The 17486-nt window shown below is 40.9% G+C and overlaps 1 protein-coding gene across 3 annotated transcripts in view; it reads left to right on the forward strand.

Annotated features, from left to right (window-relative positions):
* PLCG2 (phospholipase C gamma 2) overlaps positions 1-17486 on the forward strand; it is a 93818-nt gene that overhangs the window by 64798 nt on the left and 11534 nt on the right. For 2 of the 3 annotated variants that reach the window (XM_077831517.1, XM_077831516.1), the window contains exons 21-31: positions 257-325; positions 1324-1433; positions 2714-2810; positions 4775-4841; positions 5078-5235; positions 7929-8031; positions 8934-9143; positions 10752-10897; positions 13250-13364; positions 15108-15275; positions 16206-16294. In XM_077831517.1, the coding sequence (XP_077687643.1) occupies positions 257-325; positions 1324-1433; positions 2714-2810; positions 4775-4841; positions 5078-5235; positions 7929-8031; positions 8934-9143; positions 10752-10897; positions 13250-13364; positions 15108-15275; positions 16206-16294 (1332 nt within the window). Of the gene's footprint in view, positions 1-256; positions 326-1323; positions 1434-2713; positions 2811-4774; positions 4842-5077; positions 5236-7928; positions 8032-8933; positions 9144-10751; positions 10898-13249; positions 13365-15107; positions 15276-16205; positions 16295-17486 lie in introns of those variants that run through there. The other variant, XR_013347715.1, reaches the window with a different exon arrangement.

Genomic DNA, 17486 nt, shown 5'->3' on the forward strand with positions numbered 1-17486 from the left:
TCTACTACTGTTTGATTAAAGATAGGCATAGGCAGGTTAAATGACTTTCCCAAGGCTACATGATGAGCTAGTGATAGAAATGGGCCTCTAATAGAAGTCGGGACTCCCAGCTCTGGTCAGCCCCACAGTTTCTGAATTGCTGAAGTGATACTGTAGATACGTGTGTACAGCACATAAGGATCCCCCACTCTGTAGAGCAGTCCTGTTGTAGATTTAAAATATATTTTCTTAACTTTTTTTTCCTCTCCATTTTTAGGAGAAAGATATTAATGCGCTCTATGATGTCAAGATGTATGTGGAGCCTAATGAAATAACCCCATCAGTGGTATGTTTACGTTCAAGTGGTTTTTCGAACTAAACCTTCCTGTAGTGCCTGAAAAGATGTCAGAACATTTGTGTTGATTTTTCTGTTAATTTCAATCACACTTTTCAATATTTGTATCTGGCTTGTGGGGGAAGGTAAAACTCAAGAGGGGTATAATTTTTCCCTACACATTTTCTATATGCAAAGCTAGTATTTACTCATGCAGACAAGAAATTGAGCAGCTGGCTTCTCAGTGTGCATAGGTGATTCTGATTTTCACATGAATGCTTGTGTGGATGTGCCTGGAAATTTGAACCTACATATATGCACCGAGTAAAAATGATTACTTGTGCAGGATTTTGCATGCAAATGAAGGTGGACAGTCTTGCACACTTCTTATACAGTATTGAACTTTTAAAATTTCTTTTATTATGCATGTTTTTAAATGTTAAACAAAAATGGCATGGTAAATACATATTTAGCTGTAATTCTCGCAAAAGCCATCTTGGCTGTAAATGCACATTCAGCTGTAATTCTTTCCCTTCGTGACTAATGATTGTGCATTACTGTGGAAGAATTCAGGTAGAAGTAAATTTCAAGATAAGGAAATTGCTTGTCCTGACAGAAACTTGGGTTTCCTAGAGGAAATGTATTCTGTAGTATTGTTGATGAGGTTTTGAAGGGGATGATAGGACTGATGCATACCCTGAAGAGAGAGAGACCGCATCCCAAACCCTGAGGCTCAGATTGTATCTGGGTATATGTGAGCAGGGATGATAGCTCACGGTTCTCTGTGTAGAATAACCATGCATCCACAAAAGAAGTACTCTTTTGGCTGGTGTTTGAAGAATACTGGTTAAACAGTGCCACTTCCTTACACCAGCAGATGTCACTCTGGAACCTTAGAGTTAAGCTTACCCAGTCTAATAAAGAAAGATCTTTTTTCTTTTGAGATGGATTTATTGATCATTTTGTGACCTGTCCCTCTCTCTGACCCTTTTATTTTGTTTCTTTTACAGCCTCAGAGAACAGTGAAAGCCATATATGACTATAAAGCTAAGAGAAGTGATGAACTGAGCTTCTGCAGAGGGGCCCTAATTCATAACGTCACAAAGGAATCAGGAGGCTGGTAAGGAGAGTGATTCCTTGTAGAAGAGCCGCCACAGAGTGTATGTGATGAGGAAATGAATTCAGCTTGTGCAGGGGTTCTTAAAATCTCTGCTTCTGACCCAGCCACTGTTCCTTATACATCCCAGAAGTTGATGAAGAAAGAAAATCCCCTTTTACTTTTCTCACCTTCCCACCTTGACACACGTTGTTCCTGCCTGGCTTTTTGACAAGAAGTACTGTAAAGTGTTTGGTAACTGTCAAAGAGCTTTTGAGAGGAGTGACCATGTGGATAGCGCTCTCTGCTGCTGTGTGACATCCAGGTTTGAGTCCTAGCCAGTCCTTTGCTGTCTGGGATGGAAGGGGCAGGGGTCACTGTCTTTATCAGGAGGGAGTGACTTGCATCGCTTGGTAACTGCATTGTGGACAAGCCAATAATGAGGTTGATGGGATCTGAAAGTAGTCCTGTCCGTCTCTCCTAGGTAGTGGCATTGCTAGCCCTCGAAGGAAATGGGAGAGAAATGGGCAGGGGAAAAATCTTCCACTGGGAATAGTAAAACTTCTGCTATGAAGGAAATCAGTGCTGCTCTCTGGAACAGCTGGCAGTAGTGGTTCCAAGTATGACATGGCTTGATTTTTTGCTGCTACTCACATTCTTTTGATGATCACCCTTTATTGCAGCCTCAGCGCTCCCTTCATTGCTTTCTCCCACTGTCATATCCGTACCTTCCCCCGATACCAAGAACCTATGCTTGGTACAGCCTCCCTATCTCAGGGTGTCAGGCCTGCTTCCTTTCCCCATTCATATCCCTCCCAAAAACCCACTTCTTGCAGGAGACCCTCCAAAGGCTAACCCTGGGTCAGTGCAGCATCCCTCTCCATGCTTTGCACAACACCCCTTGAAAACCAAAATGGATTTAGGTTATCTCCATCCTCTGAGTATCTGCCCACAAGTTTTCATTCCTACCTGGCTTATAAATTGATTGGAATGCTTAGGAATCTAATGTCCTCTAGTTGTTTCCACGAAGCAGTCAACCACATAATAGTGTTTAGTGCTGGAGGGGAAGCTCCTTAAGTCATTAACTGCAGTTTGCAATAGCTGCAATCCCTTTGAAATCACCTACCACAGTTAATGATCTCTTTGTTAGAGCTTTTAGCTGCTTCATCACTTTTATTTTGGCAATAGCCAACTAGCAAGCTGGTCTTGGGTATTAATGACCAATTTCTTGAAGATTATTGCTTAATTAATGGTCTGTGTTTGAAGGTCTTCAGTTGTCTCTTTTTTAAATTTTTAAATTTCAGGTGGCAAGGAGACTATGGAGAAAAAGTCCAACACTATTTTCCATCTAATTACGTTGAAGACATGTCAACTGATAACTTAGCAGACCTTGAAAGCCAGGTGAGGAGTTCAGGGTTTGGTTCATGTCTTCCATTAGCACGATGCTGCCCTCTGCACACTGAGTTGGTTTCTCTCATTCATGGGATTTCTCTCATTCAAGTTGCAGTGGGGGAGGTTTAGATTGGATATTAGGAAAAACTTTTTCACTAAGAGGGTGGTGAAACACTGGAATGCATTACCTAGGGAGGTGGTAGAATCTCCTTCCTTAGAGGTTTTTAAGGTCAGGCTTGACAAAGCCCTGGCTGGGATGATTTAACTGGGAATTGGTCCTGCTTCGAGCAGGGGGTTGGACTAGATGACCTTCAGGGGTCCCTTCCAACCCTGATATTCTGTGATTCTGTGGATTATAACTATATGTTGTGCATGATGCAGCCTTAGCATAGAGTAGAAAAATACACATAGTGTTTGCCGTCCTTGGGGCTGTGCAGACACAATTGTCTTTTGTCCTTGATGCCACTAGTTGTGTTTGGCAGGTTATTCCTAATGGAACTGCATTTGGGGAGAGGTATAGACGGGGTGTGTTATAAGCAATTCCCTGCAGGCTAAAGATTAGCATACAGTAACTCCTCACTTAACAGTCTAGTTATGTTCTTGAAAAATGCAACTTTAAGCGAAACAATGTTAAGCGAATCCAATTTCCCCATAAGAATTAATATAAATGGGGGGGTTAGGTTCCAGGAAAATTTTTTTTCACCAGACAAAAGACATTATATACATATACAGTATAAGTTTTAAACAATTTTAAACAAATAATTAATTTAATACTGTACTCAGCAGTGATGATTGTGAAGCTTGGTTGAGGTGGTGGAGTCAGAGGGTGAAAGAGGGTGGATCGTCCGGCTGCTCCTCTTGCTATTCTTTCCAATGTGCTGGGCTACTCAACCCCCCGGCTCTGCCCCAGGCCCACCTCCACTCCACACCCCCGGCCTCTTCCTGCCTCTGCTCCACTGCCCTCCCCAGAGCATGCCATGTCCTCACTCCTCTCCCTCCCCCTCCCCCAGCCTCCTGAATGCCACAAAACAGCTGATCTTGGAGTTGCTGATCCATGGGGCTGCCGGTGGGTGGGAGGTGCTGGGTGTGGGTGTGGAAGGAAGCTGATGAGGGGCTGCCGGCCCACCCTGGTTCCAAGCCCCCACAGCCAAACAACGTTATAAGTAAACATTGTTCTACTTTAAATAAGTATGTTCTCTAATAGATCAACAGCGTAACAACAAAACAACGCTACCCAGGACAACGTTAAGTAAGGAGTTTCTGTACATGGTCAGATTTTCAGATAGATGTGTGGAACAATTATGTGCCCCACATATGCACTTAATTTGCCAACATAGTTACTGCAATGGTTTTTGCAAATGGGAAAACGGAATGCACAAATGCATCTAATTAGCTGTTTTCACACCCTGTTACCCAGTAGGTAACTGAACCAATTGTGCCAGCCAAAAGCATGTGAAAATGTGTTCCAGAGTCTTTGACAAAGAGCAATTTAATCTAACAAATGAAAGCAAAAGTCTGAGTAGGCAGTTATTAAATTGCATGAATCTTTTTGGTTTTTTAAAATAAAATGTTTGATGAACCCTCAGATCAGTGATGCCTTGGGTGTGTGTGGGGAAATTTATATGAACACTTTGGTTTTTCTGGTATTGTAAAGGAAAGCTTTAAAAATGAGTAATTATGCTAGGACAGTAGCTTTGTAATGTAATAGTCAAAATACAGTGAACCGGTTGAATTGAAGACCCACAGATGAACCAGGGTTATTCCCAGCCTCACTAGACATCTTTCATCCATAATGAGAGATCCTCTCACTAAAAGTGAACTTTTTAAACAGAGCCCTTGACGGTTTCTCCATGACACTGTGGGCAGTTATAGGCGGTTAACTTTGTGTTTAATTTTTGTTATGCATCCTGTGACTAATGATTAAAAAGGGAAAAGATTAAGAGAATCAAATTAAACCCATTGTTTCCTCACAGATTATTGAGGACAACCCCTTAGGATCTCTGTGTCGTGGCATACTGGTCCTCAATGCATACAATGTCGGTACGTAGCCTCTGAAGCTTGTAGCGGGATTCCTAGATTTTCCTCCTTTATTTGGGCTGTTTCCCCTAGAGAAGGAAAGATGATGCTATCTATTCAGCCTGACAAGAGATTTTATCATAGTGGAAATCTGTATGGTTGGCTGCTGCATTGAACCAGCCATTCATACAGCATGCAGTTAAGACTAAAAGAGTTGATACATTTTTGTATGTGTCTGTTGTTACTGTGCTGTCCAATAGTGAAAATGCCGCAAGGGAAGTATGGCAAGGCTTTTGTCTTCGTACTGGAACCCAAGAATCCAGAAGACCCTCCGGTTGAATTTGCAACAGATACGGTGGAAGAGCTGTTTGAATGGTTCCAAGGCATCAGGGAAATCACACGGAAAACTGCAGAAGAGGTACCAGTAGAAAAGGAAATTTTTGTTTTATTTTGCAATGGATAGTTATAAAATTAGGAAATAATGAGTCTTCGGCCATTTGAGAACCACTTAAGCTCCCCAAACCTCACTAAAGCCTGATCCGCTGAAGTCTCTTGCATATTTATTTTACAGGACTTGGTTCTGCAGTTTGACTTCAGTGCGGCTATTTACATGGTTAAAGTAAAACACCTCACTAATCTGGGTCTTGTTTTCTAAATTTTCAGGCACCTCAGGACAGTTAGCAGAACGTCAGCCATCAAAGAGAATTTTAACACTTTCAGCAGAGTTCTCCCTCAAGTTGATGACTTGAGTGCTTTATGCCTTGTGGTGTTGCCTGCATCTATGCAGAGTAAATAGGATATACTAAAAAATGATAATGGTAGTGTTTTACGTCCACTTAGCACAGGTGTAAGTTATGGCATGCCTTGTGCAAGGCAGTGGAGAACCAAGCTTGAAAAGTATTATAGTAAATCCCCGAATGTATGTGCTATCTGAGCTCCTTTGCCTAAACTCCTCTTCATAATCCTGCTTCCTACCTCTGCTGTCTAGTGTATACATTTGTAAAACACTTTCCTACTTGTGCCAATAACTTTATTATATACGGCTAGTAATAATTTGCAGTTTGGAATTCCTCACTTTATCTTCACCTGGGTGTTTTCCAGGTCTCTGAAGATTTCCCCCCACTTCAGCTTCTCAACTCAGGGCTTTATCCATTTTGTCATCCCTGTTTTATATCGGCACTAACCGTGTCCTAGGAATAGTCTATTATTGTTGGTATTCATTCCTGGTTAGCTATCCTTAGAAGTGTACTTTTAAGAACGAGTTTACAGCACCTGGAAATGCTCCTTTGCTCGTGAAAACATTGCTTTTAAGTGAAAGCTGTATGTCTATTAGGATGTTACACTGTGGTGGGTCACTATGTATTACAAAGAGGTAATAGCTTATATCTGCACTTCTCCAAGGCTATGTCAGTTCATAATACTAAATTCCTCTTTGCTTTTCTTAGACCACAGCACACAGTCTCTGGTCTGGTGACTGCTTCTGGAAAAACGTCTCTCTGCAGCTCCTGTTTTCCTCCCTCCTCCTGCTGTTGTGAGAATTTCTTTTGGAGATTTCCTATTTCCTACTGCTTTGTAGCCTTTTGTACTGAAGCTAGTAACTATTCAGTATGTGACTCCATTTATACTTCCTATCCTGCAATCACTTCTTGAATCTTTTTTGTAATTTTGATCACTTCCTGCCAAATTCTACCTTCACTTGATGCAGGGCTCTCATTGACTTCAGTGGCTTCTAATCTGCACCAGGAATGGCCATGAATAGCTGCTGCCTGCCAAAGTGAGGAGTAGCCTGGTTCCCCAACTCCCATTTGAATGGGTTGCAGGTATCCTCATTCAGCTCCCACAACACCAAGATTTAAACCGTCTAGTATTGCAGTAGATTATGGACTTTTCCATAAAGATGCCTGTTTGATCGTAAATTATTTTTTCATACCTGGAAACGCTGGCTTGCTTTGCAAAAAGTGAACTGCTGGAGCAGCGCGCTTTGCATTTGGAGACAGCTGGAATTCAGTCTTGGAGGCACAAGAGATACTTAATCCTCATCGAGATCATAAATAAATGGAGATAAACTTCATTATGCTTTGCATTTTTTTGTCTGTGCATTTATATGAGGGTGTTGAGTCAAGAATTTAGCTAGATTTATATGGATGTACATAAAAACAGTAATTTAGCTGCCAAGCTTCTTTATATGATTCCGATTCAGGAAAATGCTTAGGCCTAGATTTTTAAAGGTATTGAGGCGGTTGCTGCACTCGACTTGCAATGTCTAAGTCTCATTTTGAAAATTAATTTAGATACTTAGGAACCTGAGTGCCTAAATCCCTTTTGAAAACGAGACTTAAACTGCTAAACCCATTAGGTATTGCAACACTGAGTGCAGCAACACTTAAATGCCTTTAAAAATCTGGGCCTTAAGCACATGCTTAACTGCTTTCTTGAATTGGGGATAAATGTGTATGTAGGACCTCTGGTTTTAGGTTTTAACCAATAAAGACCACCTCCCCCCATTAAAAAAATGAAATAGGTGTTTTTATCTAGCAAACACTGGATAAACACTGTAAATGGTTATTTGCCTCTATTGGCCTGTCCAAACAGAGCAGTAATGTGGACTACAGGAGTGTGATTCCTAAAGCACAATAGGATGTTGTACATTAATTGGTCCATGTAGACCCTGCTGGTGTGCACTAAAGGCTCCCTAGTGTGCTTTTATATAGTGCTGTTTGAAACAGCACTATGTTAAAGTGCCTTAGGGAACATTACAAAGAGATTACTTGTTACAGTATATACTACTGTAATGAGTAATGGATATAAGATAATATCCATTACTCATTACAGTATACAAGTGAGAGACCCGAAAACCCCGAGTTATTGGAAACCTACATAAAACTAAAAAATTGTTAAAAATGAACACCCAAAATTATATTAATAAACCCTGAAAAACAGAAGCCCTAAATATATGTCACATCCAAGTGCATTTATGAAGTGTTAAATATGAAATCAGGGAGCTGGGAGTATTTTAACATAATCATCCTTTCTTTAGAATATGTCCTAGTTTATTGTGCCATCATGTTCTACATATGTGCAATCTAAAAATATTTTTTTAATCTTAAACAGGAGACTAGGAGGAAGTACTGGGAAAAGAATCAATTAATTGCCATTGAATTATCTGACTTGGTAATCTACTGCAAACCTACAAGCAAATCCAAGGACAATTTAGGTGATTTATTTTTAATAATAAATTTCGCCTTGCCTGCTTGCATGCTAATCCTGTTCAAAGAAACATTATTTGAAATTTCAGAATTGAAAATAAAATACCTCCTTTCTGTACTGGGAGAGCTCATGCAGCAGGATTTTCAGTGGCAAATTGGAATTGTACACTGGAGAGAGCTTTATAGTATTCAAATGATAAAGTGTCAGGTAAAATCTAGTGAGTTATTAGAATTGTTTTGAGCATACATCTCAACCTGTCGAGGCTCAAGTCTGGGACAAAATATGGAACAAACTCAATCTAAAATAGACTTGCTCTACATTATGTAATATTTTGCTGTAACAGTCTGATTGTCGCTTACAATAAGACCCCTTGAAGCTACTGGAGTGACATGAAGATGTCTTAATGTAAATGAGAATGTGGGGCAATAACAGTAAAAATTTCTGGATTGACACTGAAATTGATTACTTGCTGGGTTTTTGCCATTGTAACCAGATCCATGGAATACCCAACAAATATCCCCTTCCTGCTTAAGATTCTTTGTGAATGCTTGCAGTAAGCCGTAAAGGTAGATTTGAGGTGTTAACCATGGCTTGCCCTCCATTCCTCCACTTACATACAGGAAAGGATGTGCTGCAGTGCTCAAATGAGCATTATTAGCAGTGACGGGATGAGAACAACACTGTAGCCTTCATCCAGTCCCACCACAATGAGCAGTTAGAGAACTTGTCAGGCAGACAGGTTATTTTAATTTTCAGACTTGATGTTCAACTTGCAGTGTGTGCATTAACAAGAAGTCAATTATTCTGTGTTAAAGGGTGAGGTAAAGCAAGGCTCCAGTGGAAATGGAGAATAAATGGTGGTTTCTTTCTCCTTTTTTTGCCTTTTTCTCCTCCCCTCCTTCTGTGTAGAAAATCCTGATTTCAGAGAAGTCCGTTCTTTTGTGGAAAACAAAGCTGAAAGTGTTGTCAGGCAGAAGCCTGGTGAGCTGTTGAAATACAACCAAAAGGGACTGACGCGGGTCTACCCTAAAGGACAGAGGGTTGACTCATCTAACTATGACCCATTTCGCCTCTGGTTTTGTGGCGCCCAGATGGTGTCTCTTAATTTCCAGACGCCAGGTAACATTCTCATAAAGAGGAGCTTTAATTTGTTTTTCATTCTTTCAATTGACCATTAAGAAGTTCCCCCTCTAGTTTCTCCACCACCCTGGACATTGTGGTTGATATCTTACGAAAACAGGAAGATAGATGGAAGAAGGAATGTGAGTGCTTGAGAGGATTGAAACTATATGAGTTGTTTGCTTGTGACTCTGTGGATTGGCTACTCGGGCAGATCACAGAAAATTCATCTCCATACACCCTGCAGAGTTCACTTGTGGGACCTGATCCAACTCCTTTGAAATAGTGGAGTCTTTCTCTTAACTTTAATGGGTGTTGGACTGGCATGTACGACCACAACAAGTGTAAATCAGCATAGCTCTACTGATTTTGATAGTGACACCGATTAACAGCAGCTGAGGATCAGGCCCTCTTACTTCCGTAGGCGCCGACTTCTACTTGCGCTGGTTAGTGCTCAACCCCCACTTTTCCCCCGGCCCGGCCCCACCCCCTCTCATCCCTGCCCCGCTCTCTCCCTGCCCCTATTCCAACTTCTGCCCAAAATCCCCATCTCAGCCCTGCCTCCTCCCCTGAGCGCACCACGTTCCCGCTCCTCCCCCCTCCCTCCCAGAGCTTGCTACACTGCCAACAGCTGTTTGGCAGCAGCAAACGCTGGGAGGTAGGCAGAGGAGCGGGGATGCGGCGCGCTCAGGGGAGAAGGTGGAGGAGGAGGTGAGGGGTAGGGTGGGGAGAGGAGCTTGGCTGCCGGTGGGTGCACAGTAGCTACTAATTTTTCCCCATGGGTGCTCCAGCTCCGGAGCACCCACGGAGTCGGCGCCTATGCTTACTTCACATTGTACTGTGTTGTGTTAACTGAGTAACTCAATTTAATGATCAAGAGATACTAGAAGAGCTGGTTGGAGAAATTTTGGTGTCAGAATACACAGTGCCATTAAAATTGATACACTTCATGAAATTGTGTCAGGTGCACAAGAATTTCATTTCCTGTTTTAACATTTTTGGATATGAATTGTATAGATTTTTTTTTTCATTTTGAGATCACTTTCATTTTGTTTCTTAATTTTGTATGATCATAAAACTATTTTTAAAAGATCAGAATCTAAACGAAATATTTCAATTTTGTCAAAATGAAATGTTTTGATTGACCTGGAAAAAAATTGCAGAATTTTCTTTCATGGGGAATTTTGAAATGTTCCATTTTTGTTCCTTTCAAAACCTCAAGATGTTTTCTGAAAGTAGCTTTTTCCCTTTGCACAGCTCTAGCGATATCAGCTTGTATTTGTTACTATATTGATATTTTGACCAGTTCACTGGCAAGGGAAAATGTGTTTTGAATTGGAAATGCACAACATTTCTGGTTTGACAGAATTTTCTCTTGGCTTTGATATGAAGTTCAGTGTGAATCCAAGTGTCTCAGATTTCTAATCAGTGGACCAATGACAATCAGTTCTAATTACTGAAGTGAAACATTAGTCATCACCTAGTCTTTGTGAAAGTGGCAACCAGTGGGAATGGCACTAAGGAGCCATCAAATTGATACTTTGTCGTCCTTTTGGATTTAATAAAATGGGGAACTCTACTGTCATGGCTATTTCATTCTTTCCCTAGATAAATACATGCAAATAAACCATGCCTTGTTTTCACTTAATGGACGAACTGGATACATTCTGCAGCCAGAAAGCATGCGAAATGAGGACTATGACCCAATGCCAAGTGAATCAAAGAGGAAACTGCAGATGCTTTTGACAGTGAGGGTAAATGTTTCCTTTTGTAAATATATTCTTACAAGTAGTAAAGGTCTATATGACTCACTACAAATAAAACTATTATTTTCAGAGCAAGAGCTGTGACAATTGCCAAAACATACTTTATTTAAATGTCAGTGTTTTAGGAATAAAACTAATTCTGCTACTTTCCCTGAAATGAAATAAGTTTCTCTCTGTCACGTCAATGAATATAGAACAGAAAAAAATGGAATGCATATGGTGACTATTCAAAATCAAATCAAATCAACTTACATTGAACCCCACCTTAGTTCTCATTAGAAAGATCCGATTAGAGACTGGTTAGCAACAGAGTTATTAGTTCAGCAGGTTTCCAATTTGACAGAAATAGGTTTTTATAATGAAAAAAAGAAACTAAGAAAAAAAATTAGCTTTAACACGATAGGGGAAAATGCAGCTATTTTGGTTCACTTCATCCTTTCAGAATCTCATTTTTCATTAAGAAAAAGAGTTTATTGTTTGAAAATTACACTACAGTGTGTCCTGGCACCATCTGTAAGCTGAACTTGTTTGTGTTCTCAGCTGCTATTCAGTAAGAGAGACGTCTTCCAAAATAGCATATGTTTTATGAGAAATGATGGTAAGGAACAAACACACTGTAACCACTTCTTACTGCAGTTTGGATGCAGACAGGAGCTATAAAAGTAAAGCAAAAGAACAAGTGCTTTTTAAAAAATGTAAGAAGTGCTAAAAGAGTACAGAACCTCACTATTATCTCGTCATCTTGAGAGTGGAACTGTGGCATTTGAAGTGAGGCATCTTCTGTATGTTCTGTGAAAGTGTGGTATACAGAGCTGCATTTTCAGACACAGTTCTCCATTTTTGCAGACACATTTTTGTACCCATACTTATTTATGCTCATGATTTAGGTCACTTAAATGTTTGTCAAGTGCATTCATTGACATGCATTTACAAGTGCATTCATAGACCAGCATGTGGAAGTGACCAGAACTGTGGTCACAAGTAATTGCTTGTGCCGGATTACACCTCAAATAATTTGTGCTTGCAAGAATGGAGGTCCACTTAAAACTGGATTGAAAATTTGATTCAGACTCTTGAATGCATATGAGCAAGAGAGAAAGAAAGAAAAAGAGGTTGTGTGTGTATCTATATATTGCATCCAAGAAAATCGACCTTGAAAGATGTTCAGATTGCAAAGATAAGCACACACAAATCAGGAAATGCCAGAATTATGTTTGCATGTGCAACTCTGATTCAACCCCTTGTGTATACATTGAGGTACAGTCTTTAATTATATAGTCACATACTATTTTTTCCACAGAATCTCACCTCATTCGGTAAGATTGAGGTGCACTCCTTTTCCTCTTATCCATTTTTCACTCCTCTGCATTTGAGTCAGGCACCTTCCTCCTTCTACACCATGATGCCTGCAGGGAAGTATTGAGAGCACAGGAGGAACAGCCTCCCTGCTCTCAGTTTCTGTGTCTGCTGCCACAGTGGCCCCTTAGCAGCTGGGAAGAGCAATTGCAAGCAAAGTCCTGCTCAGCCTCCCTGCAACTCTTCACTCACTGTAGGAAAGGCACATGCACAGTCTAGTTGGCACATAAGAGCTGTGAGGGGATGGAGCATGCCCAGTACAGACAGAATCACTGGAGAATTTAGCTGCTAAATTCTAACAAGTCTGTTCTGAGGATGTGATTTTTTTTGGAGGCTTATAACTTGGCCATATTTGCACGTATCTTCACAAGGATGTCAATGGGCACCTCCCTGACAGCAGGGAAACCCCTTGCCAAATTTCAAGTCCCTGCTCTAGAGCGTGGAGGTGCTAGAGCTTCTTAATGAAATGGTTATAAGAGGGTTTTTTTTGTTTGTTTCCCTCCCCTTCCCCCTCCCACCGCAGACCAAATATCCTATTTTTCTCTAATCTCATTTCGGAAATGGCTGAACCATTTTAGCTGAAAATTAAAAATAAACAAACAAACCACTCTTCCCCATCAGCCTGAGGCAGATACTCAGCATGGAAAATTTTAGCTTGAATCGTTCAAGCTTGGAGTTATGCAAAGTTATAAGCAACTGAAAACAGGATTTTACATTGGAAAGTGTAGGGCAATCTTAACTATAAGTGTAGTTACCTGTGCCAGTGATACTTGTGTGTGTTTGTAAATGTATATATTTCTACACACATCCATCTGTCCAGGAGAGAAAGGGCATATATGCGTGCTCTCTTGAGGACTATTTGATAAGAAAAATAGTTGCCTTTTTCAGTGGCACTGTTTAATAGTTCTGTAGACCACTAGCAGTGGTAAAATGCAGTGCCAAGTTTTTTTTCAAATACTGGTATAACCTATTGTCCGTTTATAGGTTTTAGGTGCTCGCCATCTGCCTAAACCCGGCAGAAGCATTGCCTGTCCATTTGTAGAGGTGGAGATTTGTGGGGCCGAATGTGATAATAGCAAGTTCAAGACAACAGTTGTGAGTGAGTATCTGCACAACTTTCTGGGTGGGAGTGGAGTTATATTTGCAGTGCACTAAATAAAATTGGTAGAGGACATCCATCATGCATGCTATCTATAATTAAGGTTAAAATTTTGTCATGATTATTTTTAGTAAAAGTCATGGACAGGCTGCGGGTAATAAACAGAAATTTACAGAAGCTTGTGACTTGTCCGACTTTTACTAAAAATAATGGGTAGAGGGTTGACCGGTGGACAATTGAGCGGGAGGGAGGGCGGGAGCCCTGCTGTGGGGCGGGGTGACCAGCACCTGCTGCATGCAGTGCCTCGGAGCTGCAGGGTCTCCCCACAACCCCAGTGCTGAAGTGGAAAATGTCACGGAGGTCTCTGAAAGTCACAAAATTCGTGACTTCCATGAAATAATCTTTTCCTTATCTATAATTTACAAATATCATAGACCAGAAGGATAAGGTGACTTTATTGCTCTTAACTGATGATCATGTATTAGTAGTCTAGTGCTTGCCTCAGAACCAATTAATTTTAGAACCTTCACTTTGTGTCAAATTCAGGCAGAGAAACATGCAAGTGTTAAACTGTGTTAGGTTCATAATGTGCATTTCTGTTAAGTTTCTGACTATGTGTAATTTCCATATTTTTAAATTGCTTGGTAAGTTGAAAGTGTCTCTGAAGATGCTAGATGCAGTGTTCAGAGCTCTGTGTAGCTTGAAAGCTTGTCTCTTTCACCAACAGAAGTTGGTCCAATAAAAGATATTACCTCACCCACCTTGTCTTTCTGAAGATGCTAGTCAGTTTCTGAAGGTGCACTCCAAACAGAAAGATTCTAAGTCCTGAGGCTATTATATTTAGGTTTGAGTTCAAAGATTAGATCATTTGTTTGGCGATATCTTGGATAAGAAGGGTGGTAATACAGCTATGGAGCATGCAAAGTGTTATCGTCTTGATCCAGAGCCCAATAAAGTCAAGGAAATACCCCCATTGATCTCATGGAGCTGTGTGCGCAAATGAGGTTCTTTTACTAAATGTATCTGTGTGGGCCAGAGTTACACTAAAAGCCAAACCGGGGTAAGGATTTTAAATGTGAGGGTCCTACTCCACGATTTTTCTTACTTTAAGCCATGTGATTGGCTGTCTATTTTAGTGCCTGATTTTGGCATTTCTAGATGCACTGCTGTTTCTCTGTGACAGATGAGGCCGTGCAAAATTCTGGGTGTGGAATGAGTTCAGAATGTTCAGTAGAGAGCTGCACCAGTAGGGGAAACTGCAGTGTTTCCCAGAGAAGAGTATTTTGACCTTTATATTTTGTATTTGTATCAACCTTCAGAGCCAGATTTTCAGCCTCCAGCACACGTGCAGATGACCCCACAAAACTCCACCAATGAGTATGCAAACTGGATAGGTGCATATCTGTCTACTTAGTATGTTTCATGCTAGTGTCTGTTTTTAAGCTCAGACCTGGGGCTTGTTTTTCATTAATGCGTGGGAAGCAATTCACCTTTTAAAAATAGATGTCCAGGGAGGTTTGTTTATATAAATATATTAAATATGAAGAAATGTATTTAAATTTAGATTTTTTAAAATAGATTTTTCCTCCCCCCAAGAACTTCTTGAGTGGGCATAGAAAAACAGCTGGGATAAGGAATTTCAGACTTCATATATAATCCCAGCATCTGCCCTTGGATATACACTTGTATGTGCATAAAGGGAAGTGATTGCATCATATCAAAAATTTTTTCTTTTCATTTCAGATGACAATGGCCTTAACCCAGTTTGGGTACCCTGTCCAGAGCAAGTGAAGTTTGAAATTTATGATCCTAACCTAGCGTTTCTGCGCTTCGTTGTTTACGAGGAGGATATGTTCAGTGACCCCAACTTCTTAGCACATGCCACTTTTCCCATCAAAGGAATCAAATCAGGTAAAGATCAATAGGGTGTCATAAAGTGTTAAGCAAGAAACATGGTCTTTAGAACTGGTAGTACTGCGCATTTGCTCTCAAAACTTAGGTAGTAAAGGGCCCATCCAGCTGAAACACACCTTGGGAGATAGCTACTCTAAACTGAAAATACCACACCCTCGCTCTGAACAAGGATGTCCGGCGTGTTGAAAATAATCTTTTAAATGAATCGCCCACCACCAAATTGTTTTTCATTCTTTCTGCAAGAGGAAAGAGTTACACAGAACAAGTTGTATCAGCAACAAGAAAGTGGGTATGGAACAACCTACTACTGCAGTATGATCAGTTTCACAGTGGGAAGTAAAGGCATCTCCTGCATTCTTGGTCCCACTAGTTTGAGACTGATAGATTTAAATCTGACCCTCTGGATTAGGAGAGAGCAAATGCCAAAAAAGGATCGATGTTCTCCACCCTGCTCAACACCCAGTTATAGGTTTATTTTGGAGAGGTAACAGTATCAGCAGTGCTGTGTTTGTGCCTACCTTCTAATGATTTGATTATGGAATGATTACTGTGATTTAATTCATTTTGCCACAGTCTCCATTTCATTAATGTGATTGTGTGCCCAGAATGAGTTCTGGAGAGATCACTGCTTAAGATTCTTCTGCTACCTTGTGTTTTACCTTTGCTTTTTTAGCTGATCCAAATGTGGGCATCCCTTGAGTTAACTTCTGATTTCTCCAGACCTGGTTTGATTTGCAGGGCTGTGGGAAAACTTCGTCACCCCATCTCTGCCTGCTGCTTCCTTGTAAACTTCAAAGCTCTGCCTGCTCCAAGGAATGGAGCAGGTGAGCAGAATGGAAGGATCTACCCAATCCCATATATGCTTGCCCCCAACTGCAAGCAACCCTTCCTCCTTACTTTAATTACCTCTGTGTACCTTCTCCCCAGGTTTTAGGTCAGTACCTCTCAAAAATGGTTACAGTGAAGATACAGAGCTGGCTTCCCTTCTGGTTTTCTGTGAAATGCAGCAAGTTCTGGTAAGTGCAAAGCCACTTCCTGTGTGTTACACTTTCCTCATCACTTCCGCTACGCCCAAAGCATGGGTCAGTGAGTCCTTTGTGGTAACTAAGAGGTGACAGTTCGCTCATATATTTCTGCCTGATATTGTGTGACCCTTAAATCTTTCACACTGGTTCCTGAATGTTCACTAACCAGAATTCAGTTGCTCGCTATCTGGGTGGAGAGATGTCTCACTCTTTTAAAGAATGTTCTGCTCACACAGCAGCATTGCCGCTGGCCTCCTTGATTTGAATAAAACCGGATAGAATTTAATTCTCTGGCAGTAGGAAAGAGCTCTTCTCAAGCTTTTATGCCCTTCTTGGAGGTGAGACTCACTAATATTGAAGCCTCACTTGGCAGTAGATACTCAGGACAGAATATATTCCTTCTCCAGTCTTCAGAATCAATCTATGGGAAAAATAGAAGGCTTTGCCAAAGAGCAAAAGTAAAAACAATAATTGGCAATATTTCATAAAAACCAGAGACCCAGCACTGGATCCCATTGCAGATAAACCTGCCTCATTTTAAGCCTTCACAGAACATCTGTTTGAACCACTATAATTTTTTGTGCACATAATCCTCTTCTTGGAAAAAAATTACAAATCGTTAGGAATGGAATCAGCCAGGCAGGTGGGTGAGCCACACGCAGTTAATTACTATTGATACCCAAAGTTATTGCATACAGTACTTTAAACCAGACCCATCTTGTCTAGTTAGTGCTCTTTCCACTTTCCAAATTTTCAAGTCACAATTCTCCAGGCTTGATAGACACTCTGTGAAACAAGTGAGATGCTAGGGAGTCAAGGTGATCTCCCACATACTGCAAATTTCAGAGGAAAAAATACTCTGTTTCTGCTTTACGTTGGTGTAAGCCCACTGGAGTTGATGGAGTGACTCCAAACACAAGCTGCTGTAACTGACACCAGAATCTGGCCACTGCATTTCTTACAGCAGAACACTATGTGCTTCTCATCAGTAAGTCACTGGGTTTCTGGAGGGATTTAGTCCTGCAGCTACGTAGACACTGAACTGGAAGGTATTGCATTTACAGTCATGCTCAGTTTCACAGGAGAAGCAGGAGACTTGGAGGAGTTGGGAAACACTCTTTTCCAAGTTGTGTAGAAAGTCTCATGAGACCCCCTATGCAATGACTGTATGCAATCCTGTCAG

The sequence above is a fragment of the Eretmochelys imbricata genome, chromosome 12, assembly GCF_965152235.1.
Source record: "Eretmochelys imbricata isolate rEreImb1 chromosome 12, rEreImb1.hap1, whole genome shotgun sequence".
NCBI classification, from domain to species: Eukaryota; Metazoa; Chordata; order Testudines; family Cheloniidae; genus Eretmochelys; species Eretmochelys imbricata.